Source organism: Phaseolus vulgaris, chromosome 8 (assembly GCF_051622355.1).
Source record: "Phaseolus vulgaris cultivar YP4 chromosome 8, ASM5162235v1, whole genome shotgun sequence".
Classification (NCBI taxonomy): domain Eukaryota; kingdom Viridiplantae; phylum Streptophyta; class Magnoliopsida; order Fabales; family Fabaceae; genus Phaseolus; species Phaseolus vulgaris.
The window spans coordinates 7,098,903-7,117,145 of record NC_143505.1 but is presented as its reverse complement, the minus strand read 5'-3'; the positions used below and the strand labels follow the sequence as shown (position 1 = coordinate 7,117,145).

Sequence of the window (18,243 nt, the reverse complement as noted above, 5' to 3'; positions counted from 1 at the left end):
TAATCGATATATCACCTAACTATTTTTAGTCTCTAAAATTGATTTTTATTTAATGATTTTATACTAGTGTTTATTAGTGTTATTTATTTTTATTTATTTCAAAATATATCATATTTTATTTATTATGTATTTTATCATTTATAATAAAAATTGACTTACAATTAAAAAAATTAAAAAAAAATTCTCAATTCGAATCTTGATTTATAATCATGATTTTGTTTAGTAGGTTAGAAAGGTAGGGAAAAGACTCTTCTCATGGCAGGAAAATTGCAGAGTACTGGTTTGGTATATTTACATGCATACGATTCACTTCAAATTTTAATTTTCAAAGTGCACATGTATTTTGTATACTTGCATTCTTCGGTTTCTGATCTTTGTGCGCTAAACAGTAATTATGTGTAGCATTTTTTGAATGAGAAAGAAAAGATGCACATACGTGACATGCATATAGGGAGTCGAACACATATGGTAGACAATTGCCACGTGTTACATCTCCTATTTTTAAGTAAATATGTTTTTTATAATATTTTGAGAAAATTCTAGTGACGATCTACCTATGAGGTTCAAACACTCCTATTAAATAACGTGTCCGTGTCAGATACATGTATTCGATATCGACATTTATATAACACTCATAAAACACGTATAAGTGAAGTGTGTAATTTAAAAAATATTTGTTAGATTTATAACAATTCTAGTACGATTTTAATATAATTTTAAAAAGAAGAATTATATTAATTTTTTAAAAATTCAAATTTATTATATAAATTTTTAGTATGATTATAAAAATAAGGAACAAATCATTTTCAACCAGCCATGAAAAACATGTTTCGGCTAAAAAAAATTGAAAATACTTGTACACATAAATCTTTATCGTCAATTTATATAATTCATAAATATATAATATATAGATCCGTGCCTCATATCTCCGTGTTTTACATTTTAGAGAGATTATACCTATTTTCGTGTGTCGTATCAATATCTGTATCAGTTTCTGTATTACATAGGTGAAGACACATAAAAAAAATATTATTTGTGTTCCCTTCAATTATATATATATATATATATTTAAAAATAAAGTAAAAGATAAATATAAACTACTGCGAAACTGAGTAAAGTGATCAAGAGTGATGAAGACCCTTTGAACAGAACAAGAACTAAAAACTAAACCACTTCAAAAAAAGGTAAAGAGGTGTTTGTGTAAGAGTCCCTAATGGCGTCAAAAGCTTCTTCCTCTGCTTCTGAAACCCAAACACTGTCTTCAATTCCCGACAAACATGTTTCTCTAACTCTCGATTATCTTAAAACATTGGGCATGGACAGAGCCATTCCACGGAGTTTCGATACCAGCGGCTTCTACTCCAACTTCTTTGGAAGCTTCCTCAAAGTCAACGACATCAAAAGGGGACGAATCTCTTGCACTATTTCTGTCAAGCTTCCAATTGCAGTAACCCCTTTTTATCTTCTTCATCTATTCTTTCTGGTTATGCTCTGTTTGCTGCTACCTCACAAATTGGGAAGAAAAAGGCTTGTGTTTGTAAACTGTTAATTATTCAATTCGAGGTTCTGCATAATATGCATTATATTGTTGAATTGTAACATTGTTTTTGTGTTTGACCTGACGACTGAGAAAATTGGGACGGAAGGTCTCAAAATTAGGTTTTTCGATGTTTTGTTAAATGATTAGAAATTACTCATTTGCAAAATAACTATTTTAGGACAAATGATTTCAAAATTTCAAGTAATTCAAATGCATGATATTATTTTTGGATAATCATGTTATTGTTATTAATGCAGAGTATTACCCACTATGTTCATGACTAATCTAATCTTGGTCAGATTTCTAGTCACCTTCCGTGACTTTTCCTCCCAACCAAATGCACTGAGAATATAAGGACTACAAGTTTGATGATTTAGCCAGACTTTCATTTTTAATATATGTTGTTTTGATACAGCAATTCAAATCTTTTGCTTCCAAATTTTCCTTAGATAAAATAATTTAATTTTCATTGTGTGCAAATTTCATTTTACTTATGATTTTGAAATTCCTTTATTTTACTTGAATAAAATCCCGTATAAATTTTCATCGGGTTATTTTGATGTATGATATTTTAAGTTCATTTCAAAATTGAATTTTCTCACTTAATTCACTATTATGATACTCTGATACTCTGTTTAGTAGCTTAGAAAGGTAGGGAAAAGACTGTTCTTATGACAGGAAAATTGCAGAGTATATAGGTTTGGAATATTTACATGCATTTGATTCACTGAATTTTTCAATTTTATTTTTGTTGACCAATAAATTCTTCATACGACTTAGATACATGAACTACGACTACAACTACAGCTCTTATCCTTTTCCTTTGTATCCTTAAAGCTATAGCAAATTGAAAGCAAATATCTAAAGTCAAACCTTGTTTTGAACACGACTAATGATACCTTTTATGACATTCTAACATTCATAAGACAGCATATATTTATACAGGGGTAAGGGAAGACATGTAAATATAGACTTCTATCTTTTTCTATCTCTTTCTGAGGTCTATATTTTAAAGTTATCTTAAGGAGGAGCATTAAAAATGTTATATGAATGTAGATGGATATTTTTATTTTCTTTATTTGACTTGCAGAATTTTTATGGAACACTGCATGGAGGATCTGTTGCCTCTTTTGTTGAGTCGCTGTCTATTGCTTGTGCTAGAACTGTTGTTGCTGAGGACAAGGAACTTTTTCTTGGGGAAATTGATGTTTCTTACCTCTCTGCAGCTCCAATAAATGTGAGTTCTGTCTAATGAATTTCTAATTTTGATTCTCTAAATTATCTTATGGGCATCTGGATTTCCTGATTCTGCAAATCAGTGAATGATAAATGAGCCTTCTGGATTTCAACCCTTTTAGAAAGAGTTATCAATTCGTGCTGGCCGAGGAAGTTCGATGATTTAGCCTAACTTGCATTTGAAACATAAAATTAGGACTTCAAAAACTGTTTCACCTTAACATTAAGCAAGAAGATCTTTGAACTTAGGATTTGGGATTCTTAGCATTAAGTGTTGCCTTGCCAAGTAGTTAGCATCATTCAACTGCATTAGCACCCTTACTAAGCATCCACCGAGTACTTAATTTGCATTCAATTTGATAACTGTGGATTATATAGGCCTCTTTGGACAAACTTTTCAGAAGTACTTCTAGGAGAAAAAAATAAGAAGAAAAAATGAAATGAACTTCTTAATAAGCTAAAACAAGCTTATGATATGAGCTAATTTTACTTTATAGAGAAACTTGTTTCATTTTTTCTTTTTATTTTTCTCTCCTAGATGTATTAAGGGAGAATTATTTTCGAAATAACTCCATAATATTAAATCATTCACATGTCTTCTTCTAGTTGCTTAAGTTTCTAGGATATTTGGTTTGTGGCATGGTATCATAGTCTCTATGACTAAGGATGTGTTTGGATTATTATTTCATTCTACTGAACCCATGTTGATCTCAATCCATCAGTTACATTACTTTTCCATTGTAGAAATGTCTGAAATTTTAATAACCTCGTTCTAATGGGTTTCTAAACACACACAGAGTAGTCTAAAGTTTGAACTTTGCAGCCTCCATTCTTCAAGCAATAGTTCAATTTCAGCTCAAGGTGGGTGAGCCTACTCATAATCTATGATTATATCAACTTAAGATGCTCATGAGTCTTCTTCACCTATAACAACTTAAGTTTTGGAGAACTTGGTTAGGGTCTCACCAATAATGTTGGAACTTGTTCATGTTCCTCAACATGGTTAAATACTCCAATAAATGAGTGTTTCTCCGTTGTTTGTGCAGGAAGAAGTTGTAGCTGAAGCTCGTGTGGTGAAGAGTGGAAGAAATGTGACTATGATTGCACTAGAGTTTAAGCTGAAGAAGACTGGGACTTTGACATATATTGCTCATACCACCTTCTATAACATCCCAGTTGCCAAGTTATGAACACATTGCTCTTTTGGATTCATGACATTTACATTCCAGAAAGTGTGGTCTCCTTTGTTAATCATGATGATGGCTGTATCCTTTTTGTTGAATTTAGATGTCAAAATGTACTAATTCAAATCCATGGAAAAATGAGTTGAGTTGGAGTTATTATGAGATTGAATTGAAAATCTCATCTAAACTCAACCAAAACAGGTTGATGTAAAGTTGGATTAGTCCTTCCTAAATAAAAGAAGTTATTACAATGATGTTTTTTTTAATAAACTTAAACTATTTTTTTAGATTTTTTTTTATCAGCAAAGAATAAATATAATTAAAATTGAACATTTCAGGGATGTCCAAACCCGTATTCATCAGATAGGTGCTCCTAATTTAGATAAAATTTGGTTTCAACCTTCACATTCAGGGCACCCAAAAATCTACTGAAAAAAAGGATAAATTTAATCTAAAGAGCTACTATGAGCAAAAGTGCACTTTCCACCACAGTACTATTTAACTAAACAAGTGACCACAAATGGATGGAGGTACCGCAGGTCACCAAAAGCAGTTCCAAGATTCCAAAAGCAGAATGTGTTGATATTGTGGCAGTAACATACCAACCCATAATTTGAACATCCAATCTTCACCTTTAGGCATCTGAAATATATTCTCATTTAGGTATGATAGGCACTTCATCTATGATGAGTTATCATTATGCAATCTTCACCTTTTCTAGAAATGCTCCTTAAAAGTAGTTATCATTATGATGAGTTAAATAGATATAATATGAAATAACAGTAAGAAAAAAAAATAATAGTTCAGAGAATATTTTGTCTAGCAAAAGAGTGCTTAACCAAAAAATGCATGATAACAATTAACAAAAGAATATAAACCCTACATGTCAATTAAATTAGCTTTTTAGCCCTTTGGGTTGGGAAGGTTACATATATGGATTGACTCTGTGAGCCATTTTGATATCTTAATCACATGTTGATTGTGAAAATATTTTTTTATCTTTCATATATACTTAATAGTTCAATTCAGAAACTTATGAACTTGATCTACTTAATTTAATTTAGACTAAAATCTTTTTAATCTGAGCTAACTTAAATTAAATCTATTTTTGATAATTATAGTTGATAGACAATTTCATGCAACATGCATTGTTTTCATGACATAGAAATATCTTAGAGTTTTTTTTTTTCTATCTCTTCCCTTTATTTAATGTTTGAATCTACTCTTGCAAGGTTTTCATTTTCCATGTGTTTCTAGTTTTTTATTCAAATATTTTGGATTGATTGTCAAATGTTCTTTTTTTCTACATGTATAATACATTAAAGTTTTATGATCTTAATATTTATATATTAATCTTTACATCAATAATAATTAATAAATAAAAATCAATTTTAAAGATAAAAATAATTAGTTATTATATTGATTAAATTAAATAATTAAAAAAATTATTCATATTTAAAGTAATTTAATTTTTATTATTAATAAAATTTATAAACTAATTTTTAAATTAGTATAAGATGTTTCGATGGAATACCTGTTTTAATTACTGTGGGAAAACCAGGAGTTTAGAGTTACTCATATTTTTCGCGAAGGAAATATGTGTGCTGATAAATTGGCCAATTTAGAATTTATTCATAGAGAATCATTTCATTGGTATAATCTACCTATATATAAATTTTTTTGTTAACATATGGTCTAGTCCTACCATATTTTTGTATTTTTCTTTCTTTTTCTTTTTTTTAATAAGGTGTCAGCCTAACTGGAATAAGTTGCATAATGATGCCTAACATGGTTTTTTTTTTAAAAGATAAAAAAAAATTAATTATTATATTGACTAAATTAAATATTCAAAAAAAAAATTGTATTTAAAGTAATTTTTATTATTAATAAAATTTATAAACTATTTTTTAAATTAGTATAAATATTTATTTATTTCCTTTTGTAATTTAATCACAGCCAAAATATTAAATACACATTAAGTACGAGAAGAATACCCTGCGATTTAGTTAATAAATGTATCAATGTCATTGTTTTCTGAAACAATTATTGTCATTATTATAATCTTCTATAGTTTATAAAATATATCATGAAATTATTTTTAATTTATTGATGTGAGATGTAATTTACACTTCAATAAATATTAATGTTATAAATATTATTTTATAATTATTGAGAAAATTTCTCAAAACCAAACAAGTACACTTTTTCTTCCAACCTAAAGCGAACCTAATATACTACATAAATAAATATTTAATCTCAATTTAAAATTATTCAGTACAATAAGTTTTAATAAGATGAATGTAAGAATAAAAAGAAAATAAAACTGAAAATAAATATGAACTTCAACAAATTAAAATCAATATTAATTATAATAAAAATACCACTTAAATTATGTTGATTCATTTAAATGTCTAATCATATTTTACCAAAATTGTATTAATTTATATAAAATCTATAAAAAAATTATCAAATAAAAATTAATTTTAAAAAAGTAATAAATTATTATATTAACTAAGTTAAATATTATTTTTAAAATTAAAAAAATTATTGATATTTAAAATAGTTTATAAATTTATGAATAATTTTTAAATTGATATTCAATTAATTATCAAAATTTTAGTTATTAATTAATTTAAATTCTAAAATTAATAACTAAATTTTTTCTAGTTAATTAGATATAATTAATTAATTAATTATTAATTTGAAAATGATCTTAAATAATAAAAATAATTTTAATTTATGAAATAATATTTAATTTTATTAATGATAATTAGCTTTTTGTTTTTCAAATTAATTTTTATTTAATTATTTCCATACCTAATTTGAACAGGGTAAATTCCCTATCTAGCACCATTTAGACTTTTATTTCCCTAACTAGCACTTTTTTTTTTTTATTTTCCTATCTAGCACCCTTTTGTTTTTATTTCCCTATCTAGCACCCTTTTATTTTTTATTTCCCTATCTAGCACCATTTCAAAAATAAATAATAATTTATTTATTTATTGATAATTTTAATTTTAAATGCAATAAAAAATAAATATTTTTAATATTTAAAATAGTTAGAAATATAATTAATGAATAAAGAAATGAGTTTTTATAAAATAAAATAAATTAAATTAAAAAATTTAGTTTTAAATTTTTTTTAAGAATGAAGAAAATAAAAAATTAAACCCTACAACAACATAAAAGTTGAATCTATAAACATAAATTACTATTTATTTTTATTATTATTGATGATGTAATCATGTTAATTTCAAGTAAAAAATACATGACATAATTACAAAAAAAACAAAAGTCAATTAGTATTAATTAATAATGGATACACAAGTAATATTGAAGTGTTTATCCTAAATGCGAAATCCTAAAAAAAAAACTAATGCAAATGTTACACTTAATGCTTAAAAATGAGAAGAAAAAATGAAAAAAAAAGTATAGAAAATAAAAACAGCAACAATAAAAAAAAGAATGGTAGAAAAAAATAATAACTAAAAACATAAAAGATATAAAATAAAGGCAAAACAAATTAAGATAAAGATAAAAGATATAAAAATAAATCTAAATAAGATAAATATAAGAGATATAAGACAATACTAAATAAGTATATGTTGATAATAAAAATGAAAATAAATGAAAGATGATAATTCATTTAATATTTTCTTCAATGGTACATTAAATAGTTTGTGCGAAATGAAACATAATTAATGACGAGAAGTGAATAATCCAGTAATGTTGGAACATATTCTTTATGTGTGTCTTGGTGTTTGATAATATGAATTTTTTTTATCATGTTGTTCTTTTATATCCGTATCAGTCTTTATTTAACTTTGTTTTTTTATAATTATGTCCTCTATTTTTTACTTGAAATTAACATAATTATATCATCAAGAATAATAAAAATAAATACTAATTTTTGTTTATATATTCAACTTTTATGTTGTTGTAGAGTTTAATTTTTTTATTTTATTCATTCTTAAAAAAATAATTTTTAAACTAAACATTTTAAATTTATTACTTTTTTATTTTTATTTTTTAAAAACACATTTTTTATTCATTAATTATATATCTAACTATTTTAAATATTAAAAATATTTATTTTTTAATGCATTCAAAATTAAAATTATCAAAAAAAAATTAATTTATTATTTTTTAATTTATTTTTGAAATGATACTAGATAGGGAAATAAAAAATAAAAGGGTGCTAGATAGGAAAATAAAAACAAAAGAGTGCTAGAAAGGGAAATAAAAACAAAAAGGTGCTAATTAGGGAAATAAAAGTGTAAATGGTGCTAGATAGGAAATTCAGAACAATTCTCTAATTTTAAAAAGATATTACGATGTAAGGCTTAGATGTAATACGTGGTATTGGGACGCGCACCTGGTCACCTTTCATTTTGGGTTGTTAAAATAACTAAATCAAGAAACAGTTCATTAAATTGAATTAAATAAAAAAATGGAACTATTTTTACAAAGAAAAACACTAAACTACAATGTCTGTTTAGATCAATTTTTAAAAACTAAACTATATAAAAGGAATAATTCAGTGTACTAATTCCATTCCAAGAATTTTTTTTTTAAATTTTAACGAAGATTAATATAATTTAAAAATTGATTTAATTAGTGATTTTTTTTAATCTTAGTTAAATTTTAAAGGTTATTCAACAAAATAATGGATTTTTTAAATTTTAAATATTTATTTTAAAATCTTAATAAAATAATAGAAGCTTTTAATCTTATCTAAATTTGAATGGTTTATTTTAAAATCTATAGTAAAATAGATTTTTCAAATTTTAATAAATAAATAAAATAAAATTTATTTATAAATAAATAATGAAAAACTATATAATTTTAATATATTTTATAAATAATTTTTTTAAAATTTCGAAAGTGAAACTTTACACATTTAATAAATTTTCTAAAGTTTCATTTTTTTTAAAAAACCACAAAAAAATAATATTAGATAATAAAAATTTCAATATTTAGTAGTAGGTAGGTTAAGAAACTAAAGAAAATTTAACCACTACACTAAACAAGTTCTTTTGCCATAATTTTTATTATATTTATTATTATAAATATTATAAATATTATAAGCTCTATTAATATGGACTAAATTGACATTAATAAGATACTTACAGAAATATTTATTTATTTATTAAAAAGAGTGTCAAAGAATACTGATAGTACAGAAAATAAAAGGCTAAAGAATTTCCACGTTCTCAACCAACAAGTTGCGTTTAAGTTTAAGGCCTGCAGGAAGACAACCTATAACGCCCATTGCTTTCTAGGTCTACCAGTTAGGTGCGCCTATGACGTATATTCTATTTTCTGTCTACTCAAATTATTATTTTCATAAAGGAGAATGTTTCTTTTGTAACTCTCAAAATAGTACATTAATTCACAATCCACTTTAATAATATATATTAAAATTAAAAATTAAAAAATATTGAAGTCAAATTTTTAATTTAATGGATGCTGACTTCCACCAACTAATACATTTACTTCACTACTACTTTAATAAATTTGTTTACTTCTCCTACATAAACAATGGGACCTCTTATGGTTATTTTGATGATGATGTAATATTATGTCCTACTATAAAATATGTGTGACTACATAATGTGTGAATCAAGTGAATGAGTTCATTTTATCCTTAATCTCAAGAAACGAAGTTACTTATTTAAGTTTAGACAATCCTTGCGAATCTAAAGAAAATGTTCAAGCTGAGTGGTTTACAACTGAATTTTTGAATGATATCAAATGCTCTAGAATTCCCAATCACTATGTTAAATTAAAAGTTAGAATTTTAATAATGCTTCTAAGAAATATTGATCAAGCCAATGGACTTTGCAATGTAACAAGATTACAGATAACTCACTTGGGGAAGAATGTTATTGGTGCGAAAGTTATTACTGAGAAAAATATTGGTGATCAAATATTTATTCCGAGAATGAACTTGACTCATTCCGAAACAAGATTGCCGTTTAAGTTTCAAAGAACACAATTCCTAATATCTTTGTGCTTTGCCATGACAATAAATAAAAGTCAAGGTCAAACGCTCAATAAAGTTGATCTATATCTATAGCGTCCAGTGTTTACACACGGACAATTATATGTTGTTCTTTCCAGAGTAAAATCTAAGAAAGGGTTGAATATATTGATTTTGGATGATAATGGTAATATCACTAATTTAACTACTAATGTGGTTTACAGAGAAATATTTGAAAATGTTTGAAGTATATTCTTACCGCCATACATATGAGGTATGAAAATTCTTTAATTAAATAAAAAATATTCTTATTTCCCATCTCTTTTTTGTAATATATGAACATGAATTTAATAACTAATATACAATATCCGTAACATGTTTGACCATTGATTTTGTGTGTCACAAAAGTCTATACAAACCTTATTTTATTGGAAAATATTTTGATGGTCATCTTGAAAGTATGATACCTATCCTTTATCAATTGTAGAATGTGGTAGATTCAATTATGAAATACCTTTGTCATAGTTTTTTAATTTCATTTCATGTTTTAAAGGAATTTCCTTATCAGAAGAAACGGTTGTGTACTATTAAAGTTCATACCTGATGATTCTCTGAAGCACTTGATGAGGTATTGCTTACTTAAATTATTAATTTACATAATTTATTATTGCTATTACAAATTTTGTCTATCAATTTTTGTACTTAATATCTCATGATTGTTAATAAATTGTCAAATCAGACACTTGAAATGCAATGTGAAACTGTTGATGTATGGAGTGAAATTCTTTTAAGGGCTAGAGACTGGATCATCATATCTCATTGAAGGCATTAAGGACAAATACCAAGATTGAAAAGGAAGTAATTTTAATGATGAATTTTAATGTATTATTAGGACTACTTGGACCGTTTTAGTTTCTATTCGTTACTATGTACATATTATTTAATTTCTATTGAGAACATATTTTGATGTATTAGTAGAATTACTCTTTAAAATTTCTTTGTGTAATGTGTTGGTTTCATCATTGGACACCATGTTTCAGATATGTTTAATATTGGAGTTAAAACAATTTCTTAGACTTCAAAATATATATATATATATATATATATATATATATATTATGTTACTTTAATCAGTTTTTTTTATTTATAATTGATATACTAATTTATTTTTCTGAATATTTTAATAAGATTGTTTGTTTCAAGAAACTTTACAGGTATGTCAATTACCTTATACTTATTCTTCCAATCACATGTACTAAATTGTATAATTATTCGTCACACAATTGTTACATGAATGTAAAATTAATTGTTTCCTAAAAGTCTGTTATTCATTTTCAATTTTGAATATATGTTGTTGTAATGAGGTAATTTTTTCGTCCAACTTTAATAAAATTCTTTTGTTTTCATTATTTTTGTGTACATTTTAACAGTAAGTATTTTTCTGTAGTACTTATATTTTTTATTTTCTTATTTAAATGGTTAGAATTTGAATATAATATTCTAAGGCCCAAAATAAGCAATTAGAGCAACACTTGTTTTGTTTAATTATTATTGTTTCTTATATGTTATGTCTTATAATTAATTTTTATTTAATCATGCTTCGTTTTTATACCTTATATCTCATACCTTAAATGCATTATATACGTTACTCTATTGAGTATATATCAACATTATACTCAACAAAACAAGATAAAAGCTACATCATTTAATATTTTCAAGCATTTTGTTAATTTATACATGTGTGCATTAAACAGGTGTCAGAGTAATTAACTGAATAACTTATTTTATTCTTTTTGAGATAGAGTGTGCCCTTTCTTAATCCTTTATACATTTTTTTTTTCAAATTTACTTTACTCTTCCTATGCAGAGTTAGTGCAACAGGTAATCATTTCATCCCAATATTAACAATGTCAATAACTTTTAGGATTCCCAAAATATTTTTTTACAAAATAAAAATTTATTTATTTTTAACTTTATTTAAATTTTAACCTTTGGATTTAAATCCTTGTTATTTTTATTATTTATGTAAAATAATTATATGTTGTCTGTAATGTATTTTGTTTGGGACGAGGTCTTTATCATTTTATTTGATTTTTTTATGTTATGTTTCTTATTATTAAACTTCTTAAAGGTTGACAAATTCATTATTCCAAAACATTTATTAAATAAAATAAATAAATAAATATTTAAAGACTTTGTTTATTGATACATGCGTGTTTTCCATACATCTCATAACAATCAACTCAGGAATTTATTTTGTTCTTTTTTCATATTCACTTTTTCTTTTTTAGATTCATTGTGACCTACTTGATTTAGTTTTTTTCATATACACGTGGCTGATGTGGTTTCTCTCTCACGGTTTTCAAAATATTCATTCTTCTTCCCTATCAAATTTGGTAGATTTATATAATCATTTCATTTCAATATTAAACATTAATAATTTAAATTTCGGATTCCTAAAATCATTTTTTACACAATTGAAATTTAATTCAATTTCAATATTATTTAAATTTTAACTTTTTTTTATTAAAATTCAATACTATAAATATTATATATATTTATATTATATTTAAGTAATTATATTGACATAATGTACATATGACAATATTATTCATTTTTACGTTATTGCAAACATTGAAACTTAAAATATTTTATATATGATTTACAACTATTTCCATGTTTTACCTACATGTTAATTGTTTGGTGGATATAATTATTGTTATTTTTGTTAAATAAATGTAATTTCATTTTAATTGTTATTTTTTAATATTAATTAATGTTGTACTTGAAATGAAACAGACGGTTTTTTGTTGCAATGGACAAACCAAAGGTCATAAAATATGTTATAAATAGTTACACCAAAAGTCATAACATTGTGCGATTTTTTATTATTCACAATCGTACTTTTCTTCTTTGTTCCTCTATAAAATCTTCTTCTCTCCTACTTCCTTCTTGGTGTTTTTGCTATTATTCACTTTTTCTCCTACTTACTTCTTAGTGTTTTCTCCATTATTCATTTAATGGCGCCCAGTACTGAAGAAATCATTAGACTTGAAACAAGAGGAGTCTTTTGGTCCATGAACAGTCGTGGTAAAGTATGTATATTTTTCTTTTTTTCTTAAATTTGTCCTTTTAAACAGTTTCTTCATTTCCTGACTTTTTATTCTTTATTTTAAAATCAATAGCTTGGTTATGTTGATCGCGCTTTCGCCATTGAGTTTCAAAAAGAACTTGGAGAGGAGTCGACGCTTGCAGATTCAGCAGGGAACATCCATATAGTGCAATATAACGAAAATTTATTGTCGCCGAAAATGTTGCATGGATGGTGGAGTTTGACTGATTTTAATGGCTTCACAGGTGATCACTATATGTTATTCCGTTACGTGGGTCAGAATGCTTTCCATATAACTGTTTATATGGATGACGTCCGTGAAAGTGGAGTAAATCGTTATTTGGAGGAAATTGAACGGAAGGAACCCTTAAGCATTGGTCCCTTTGACCATTTTACCATAAAGTTGTCTCGATTAAGTATCAAAGCTAGTTATCTGGTTAGTATAACATTCATTTCTTTTAAAATGCCTTATATTATATTCTACTTCATTTCTTTTTTACTTATTATTTCGATATTGTTGTATGATCTTCCTGCGCCATTTGCACAATATATTCGACAAGGGAGATTCAATAAGGTTACTCTCCATGGTCTACTAATGTAGGTGAAATGCAAGGTGTTGAAAGAGAAATGAAGGAGACAAGGGAAATTCAATAAGTTTCCTTCTAGACGTATTAAACTTGGCAACGGGTGGAAGAATTTTTGTCGTCTTCATTCTTTCTGTGAAGGAGACAAGATTATCTTTGAATTTGATACCAGAAATCCTTCTTCTCATATCAGGGTTTTGTTACTTATTTTTATTCACCGTTTAAGCTATCATGGATAATTTCTTTTAATATTCTCTTAGGATAACAGTTACTCGTGCTTACGAAAGATCAAACATATTTATTTTTGTGCTTCCACTTTGTTGGAAACCTAAATAGTTAAGTGTTTTTTTATGTTTATATTGACTATATGTTTATCTTTAGTAGTATTCATATTCTATTTGTTCATGCATTACTTCCATTGTGAATACATAAACTATTACAATTTTGTTTCATTATCTGACATATTTATAATGTGTTGGCATTATTACATATGTTTAACGCTATAACAATTGTCAATATATTAAAGTCATAAAAATTTTTGATCATATTTTTTATTTTATGGAAGAATGCTTATATTCATTTTACTCTTTATATATTGTTTATTATTAATTAATCATTGAAGTATTAAGTTTGTTGTTGTTTTTTTTTTTAGAAACCTGCTGATGCATATATGTTTATTTTTGCTGTATATTTTTTAAGATCTTTAGTTATTTATAGTATTTCATTATATTTATATTTCATCATATTTTATTTGTATTGTATTACATTTTAATTTATATGACAAAAGGTAACTTCATAATTTAATATGATTTCCTTCTACAATATGTTTATAGAAGAAACACACATTTACTTTTATTATAAGTGTACTTGGTGTAATATAATGAATTATTTGTTTAATTGCAATAACTATTCTGATAGATTTTTGCAGATTAACTTACAACATGAAGTTAGTGAAGAGTATTTCATTTTCACCATACATATCTCATGAGAACATAATATTAGATAATTATTTGTACAGTGTAAACCCTAGATTTATTCAAGTTATTGTATTTGAAGTTGTAACATGATAGGGTAAAAATGTGTGGGTTGGGAATACATCATTTTCAGAAAATAAAAGGCTAAAGAGTTTCCACGTTCTCAAGCACCAAGTTGCGTCTATGTTTAAGGCCTGCATGAAGACACAACCATTGCATTCAAGGTTTACCAGTTAGGTGCGCCTACGTCACTCTATTAATGGCTACCATTCAAAGCTTATCGCACTCACTCTTCTCTTCGCACTCACTCTATTAATGTGCAAATTTTGAGAGCATGAAAAAGTGCAGCAATGACCACTCCTTCTAAGCCTCTACCTTTATTCTTTGCTCTTACTATTATCTTCCTCATTCCCTTCATTTCTCTACTCAACAATCACTTCTCTGTCATCACCGCCATAAAACTCATTTGCAGACAAACATATAAACCCCCTCATGCCAAACAAAATGGCCTCGTCAAAAGTTCCAATGAAAGAGACAAATCTCGTCTTTGGAGGGAACCCTTCATTGGCTTCAAAAATATAGATGACTCATCTTCCATTTCTAGACCAATATCTCCTAATATAAGCGATTGTTTTCCTGTTGAGTTACCTTCTAATGCAATTACACCTGCCCATTGCTGTCCATCTAAACCATCTTTCTCCAAGATCTTAGATTTCAAAGATTTTGCTTCTCCCAGTACCACACTGAGAGTAAGAAAACCATTCCACTTGCTAGATAATGAGGATATAGCCAAATTTGAAAAGGGCATTGCACTTATGAAAGCCCTCCCCGATGATGACCCTCGTAGCTTTATTCAACAAGCTAAGGTCCATTGCGCTTATTGTAATGGAGCCTATCACCTGTCTCATCCTTTCCAAGACACAAAACTCGACATTCACAGGTCTTGGTTTTTCTTTCCCTTCCACCGTTGGTACATTTACTTCTTTGAACGAATTTTGGGGAACTTGATTGGTGACCCTAACTTTGCTTTACCATTTTGGAGTTGGGATTCTATAGAGGGCATGCAAATGCCATCGTATTTCGCAAACCCTAACTCGTCACTTTATCACAAACTCCGACACCAGAAACACCTGCCACCCCACGTGGTGGACCTGAACTATGCAAGTGAAAGTAGCTATGTCCCTTCTCATCAACAAGTTTCGTATAATTTAGCCACCATGTACAGACAAATGGTGCTAGCAAGTACCACGGAATTGTTCATGGGAGGCCCTTTTCGACTAGGGGATAACCCTCGTCCTGGTCCTGGTTCTGTGGAGGCTGCTCCACATAACACCGTTCATACATGGGTTGGTGGAGCCGAAACTCCAAACCATGAGGACATGGGAACGTTCTACACAGCTGCTAGAGACCCCATTTTCTATGGTCATCACTCGAACTTGGATCGAATGTGGGCGATATGGAAAACACTGGGAGAAGGAAGAAAGGACTATAGTGATGAAGATTGGTTAGATTCTGAGTTTTTCTTCTACGATGAGAATGCTAATTTTGTTCGTGTTAAGGTAAGAGATTGCGTTGATACTAAAAGCTTGGGGTATGTGTACCAAGATGTTGATCTTGCATGGTTGCGTACGCCACCCACATCACGAAAAAGTAAGCTACTGAGACAAAGGAAGAAGGCTAAAGTTTGGAGTTCGAAGCCAAGAAAGTTTCCTCTGGTTTTGGATTCCGTAACAAGTGTAATTGTTAAGAGGGCGAAGAAATGGAGGAGCAAGGAAGAGAAAGAAGAAGAGGAAGAGGTTTTGGTGATAGAAGGGATTGAGTTTGGAAGTGATAAATTTGTTAAGTTTGATATTCATGTTGATGATGATGAAGACAGGTTGAGTAATCCAGATGAGACAGAATTTGTGGGAAGTTTTGTGAGTCTGTACCATGGACGTGGCCATAAAATCAGCACTAGCTTTAAAGTAGGAATTTCAAAAGTTCTGGAGAATTTAGAAGCTGAAGAAGACGATGATTTGCTGGTTACTTTGGTACCTAAGCTGGGAAAAGGAGATGTAATCATAGGAAGCATCAAAATTCAGTTTATTCCAAAACAGTAGACTTATATTATATTTTCTGTGTATTAAAATTATTCTTTTCACAAAGGAAAATGTTTCTTTTGTAACTCTCAAAATATTACATTAATTCACAATCCACTTTAATAATATAATAATATATACTAAAATTAAAATGTAGCAAAACAAAACAATAAAACATATATACTTGACAACTCATTATAATAATATAATAATATAATAATATTTTAAATTAAAAAATAAATTAAATAAAATATTTCAAGTGGTGATGATTGTTTGTGAACTTGTTACTAACGAGATAAAAAATAAAGTACATATGTGGAGGTATGCGACCCAAAAATATGAGGTATGGATGTGCAAATAAGATTATTTTAAAAGATGAAGATAATTTTTTCTTTAAATTTTTTTAAAAAATAAAATGGATTTTTCACTATTAATGAAGAAGATACAAGAATAATTTGAACCTGTGGGCCACACTAACTTGAAAGTGCCTTGGACAGTTGTGAAAAATTGGCCCATATATCACCCATCATAAATCAATCACTATATGAGCGTTGGGATGAAATTAAAAGTTACCTCAAACTTTGAGTAAAATAGAGAATATAAACACAAATCTTAAAAGATGTTACGGATACTAAGCAACTCAAATTTGAGAAGACTTTAAGAGATATTTGTGAACTAGAAAAACAGATAAGGATCTGCAGTTTAGGAAAAGTTTTAATTCACGGGAATTTAAAGAAAATTAATGTAAAAGTTATAAAATAGAATGGATCCAAAGGTGCTTAAAAAGACATTATTGTTTACGAGGAAAAAAATTATACACGTTGGTAGAAGTGAGTAAATTTTTTGCAATTTGGAGAATAATAAAAGTTTTATTTTACAAAAATTAACTGTTGTTTTCGACATTTTATTGTAATAAATTATATGTATTATTGAAAGTAAAAAAAGTCGAATATATAAATTTATTAAAACTTAAATAAGTTTCGGTTCTAACATATGACTGATTTTGTAGTATATACTACTTTTTTTCAAATTAGATGTTTAAGAAATTTAAATTTTTTAATTTAACTCCCTAAAAACATTTGTTTTTGTTTCGTTTTTACCATTATATATGTAGACTCTTTTAACTATTCTTAAAATATTTATATATTTTGTTTACTTAATTTTTTTTCGTTTTTACCATTATATATGTAGACTCTTTTAACTATTCTTAAAATATTTATATATTTTGTTTACTTAATTTTTTATATATAAACTAACAGAAACTCATGAGCGTACATGTGTATGTATTTTTTATTTTTATCATTATTATTTTTAAAAGTCATAATATTACTATAACAATAAAGAAAAATTATTTAATATTTTATATTCATTAATAATTTTCAATTTAATGGAATGAATAAATTAAAAAAAATGTAGGAATCATCAATTTGACAAAGATGAATAAAAAGCAAACCTGTCAAGAAGAGTGTGAGCACGACCCTCAAACAATGACTTTAAAGGTTTAGTTGCAAAAGGCGTGACAAACAATGGGAACAACCGATTACCATAGCAA

At 26.9% G+C, this 18,243-nt stretch overlaps 2 protein-coding genes across 3 annotated transcripts; both read left to right on the top strand.

Annotated features, from left to right (window-relative positions):
• Positions 1-1,099: 1,099 nt before the first annotated feature.
• Positions 1,100-4,230, top strand: LOC137825788 (uncharacterized). 2 transcript variants are annotated; one of them, XM_068631579.1, is made up of 4 exons: positions 1,116-1,447; positions 2,631-2,777; positions 3,574-3,637; positions 3,823-4,230. In XM_068631579.1, the coding sequence occupies exons 1-4, from the start codon at positions 1,214-1,216 to the stop codon at positions 3,837-3,839; spliced, it is 462 nt and encodes a 153-aa protein (XP_068487680.1). In that variant the 5' UTR covers positions 1,116-1,213; the 3' UTR covers positions 3,840-4,230. The 2 variants fall into 2 exon arrangements, with proteins under 2 accessions (XP_068487679.1, XP_068487680.1); XM_068631578.1 differs by lacking the exon at positions 3,574-3,637 and having other exon boundaries at positions 1,100-1,447.
• Positions 4,231-14,846: 10,616 nt separating this feature from the next.
• Positions 14,847-16,726, top strand: LOC137826455 (polyphenol oxidase I, chloroplastic). The gene has a single exon (XM_068632424.2). It carries the CDS (start codon positions 14,964-14,966, stop codon positions 16,710-16,712), a length of 1,749 nt encoding a protein of 582 aa, XP_068488525.1. The 5' UTR covers positions 14,847-14,963; the 3' UTR covers positions 16,713-16,726.
• Positions 16,727-18,243: the final 1,517 nt, after the last annotated feature.

Coding starts and splice junctions, on each gene's coding strand:
- LOC137825788 (XM_068631578.1), top strand. CDS start 1,214: ATGGCGTCAAAAGCTTCTTCCTCTGCTTCTGAAACCCAAACACTGTCT. Junction 1,448..2,630: donor CTGTCAAGCTTCCAATTGCA/GTAACCCCTTTT, acceptor TTTGACTTGCAG/AATTTTTATGGAACACTGCA. Junction 2,778..3,822: donor TCTCTGCAGCTCCAATAAAT/GTGAGTTCTGTC, acceptor TTGTTTGTGCAG/GAAGAAGTTGTAGCTGAAGC.
- LOC137826455 (XM_068632424.2), top strand. CDS start 14,964: ATGACCACTCCTTCTAAGCCTCTACCTTTATTCTTTGCTCTTACTATT.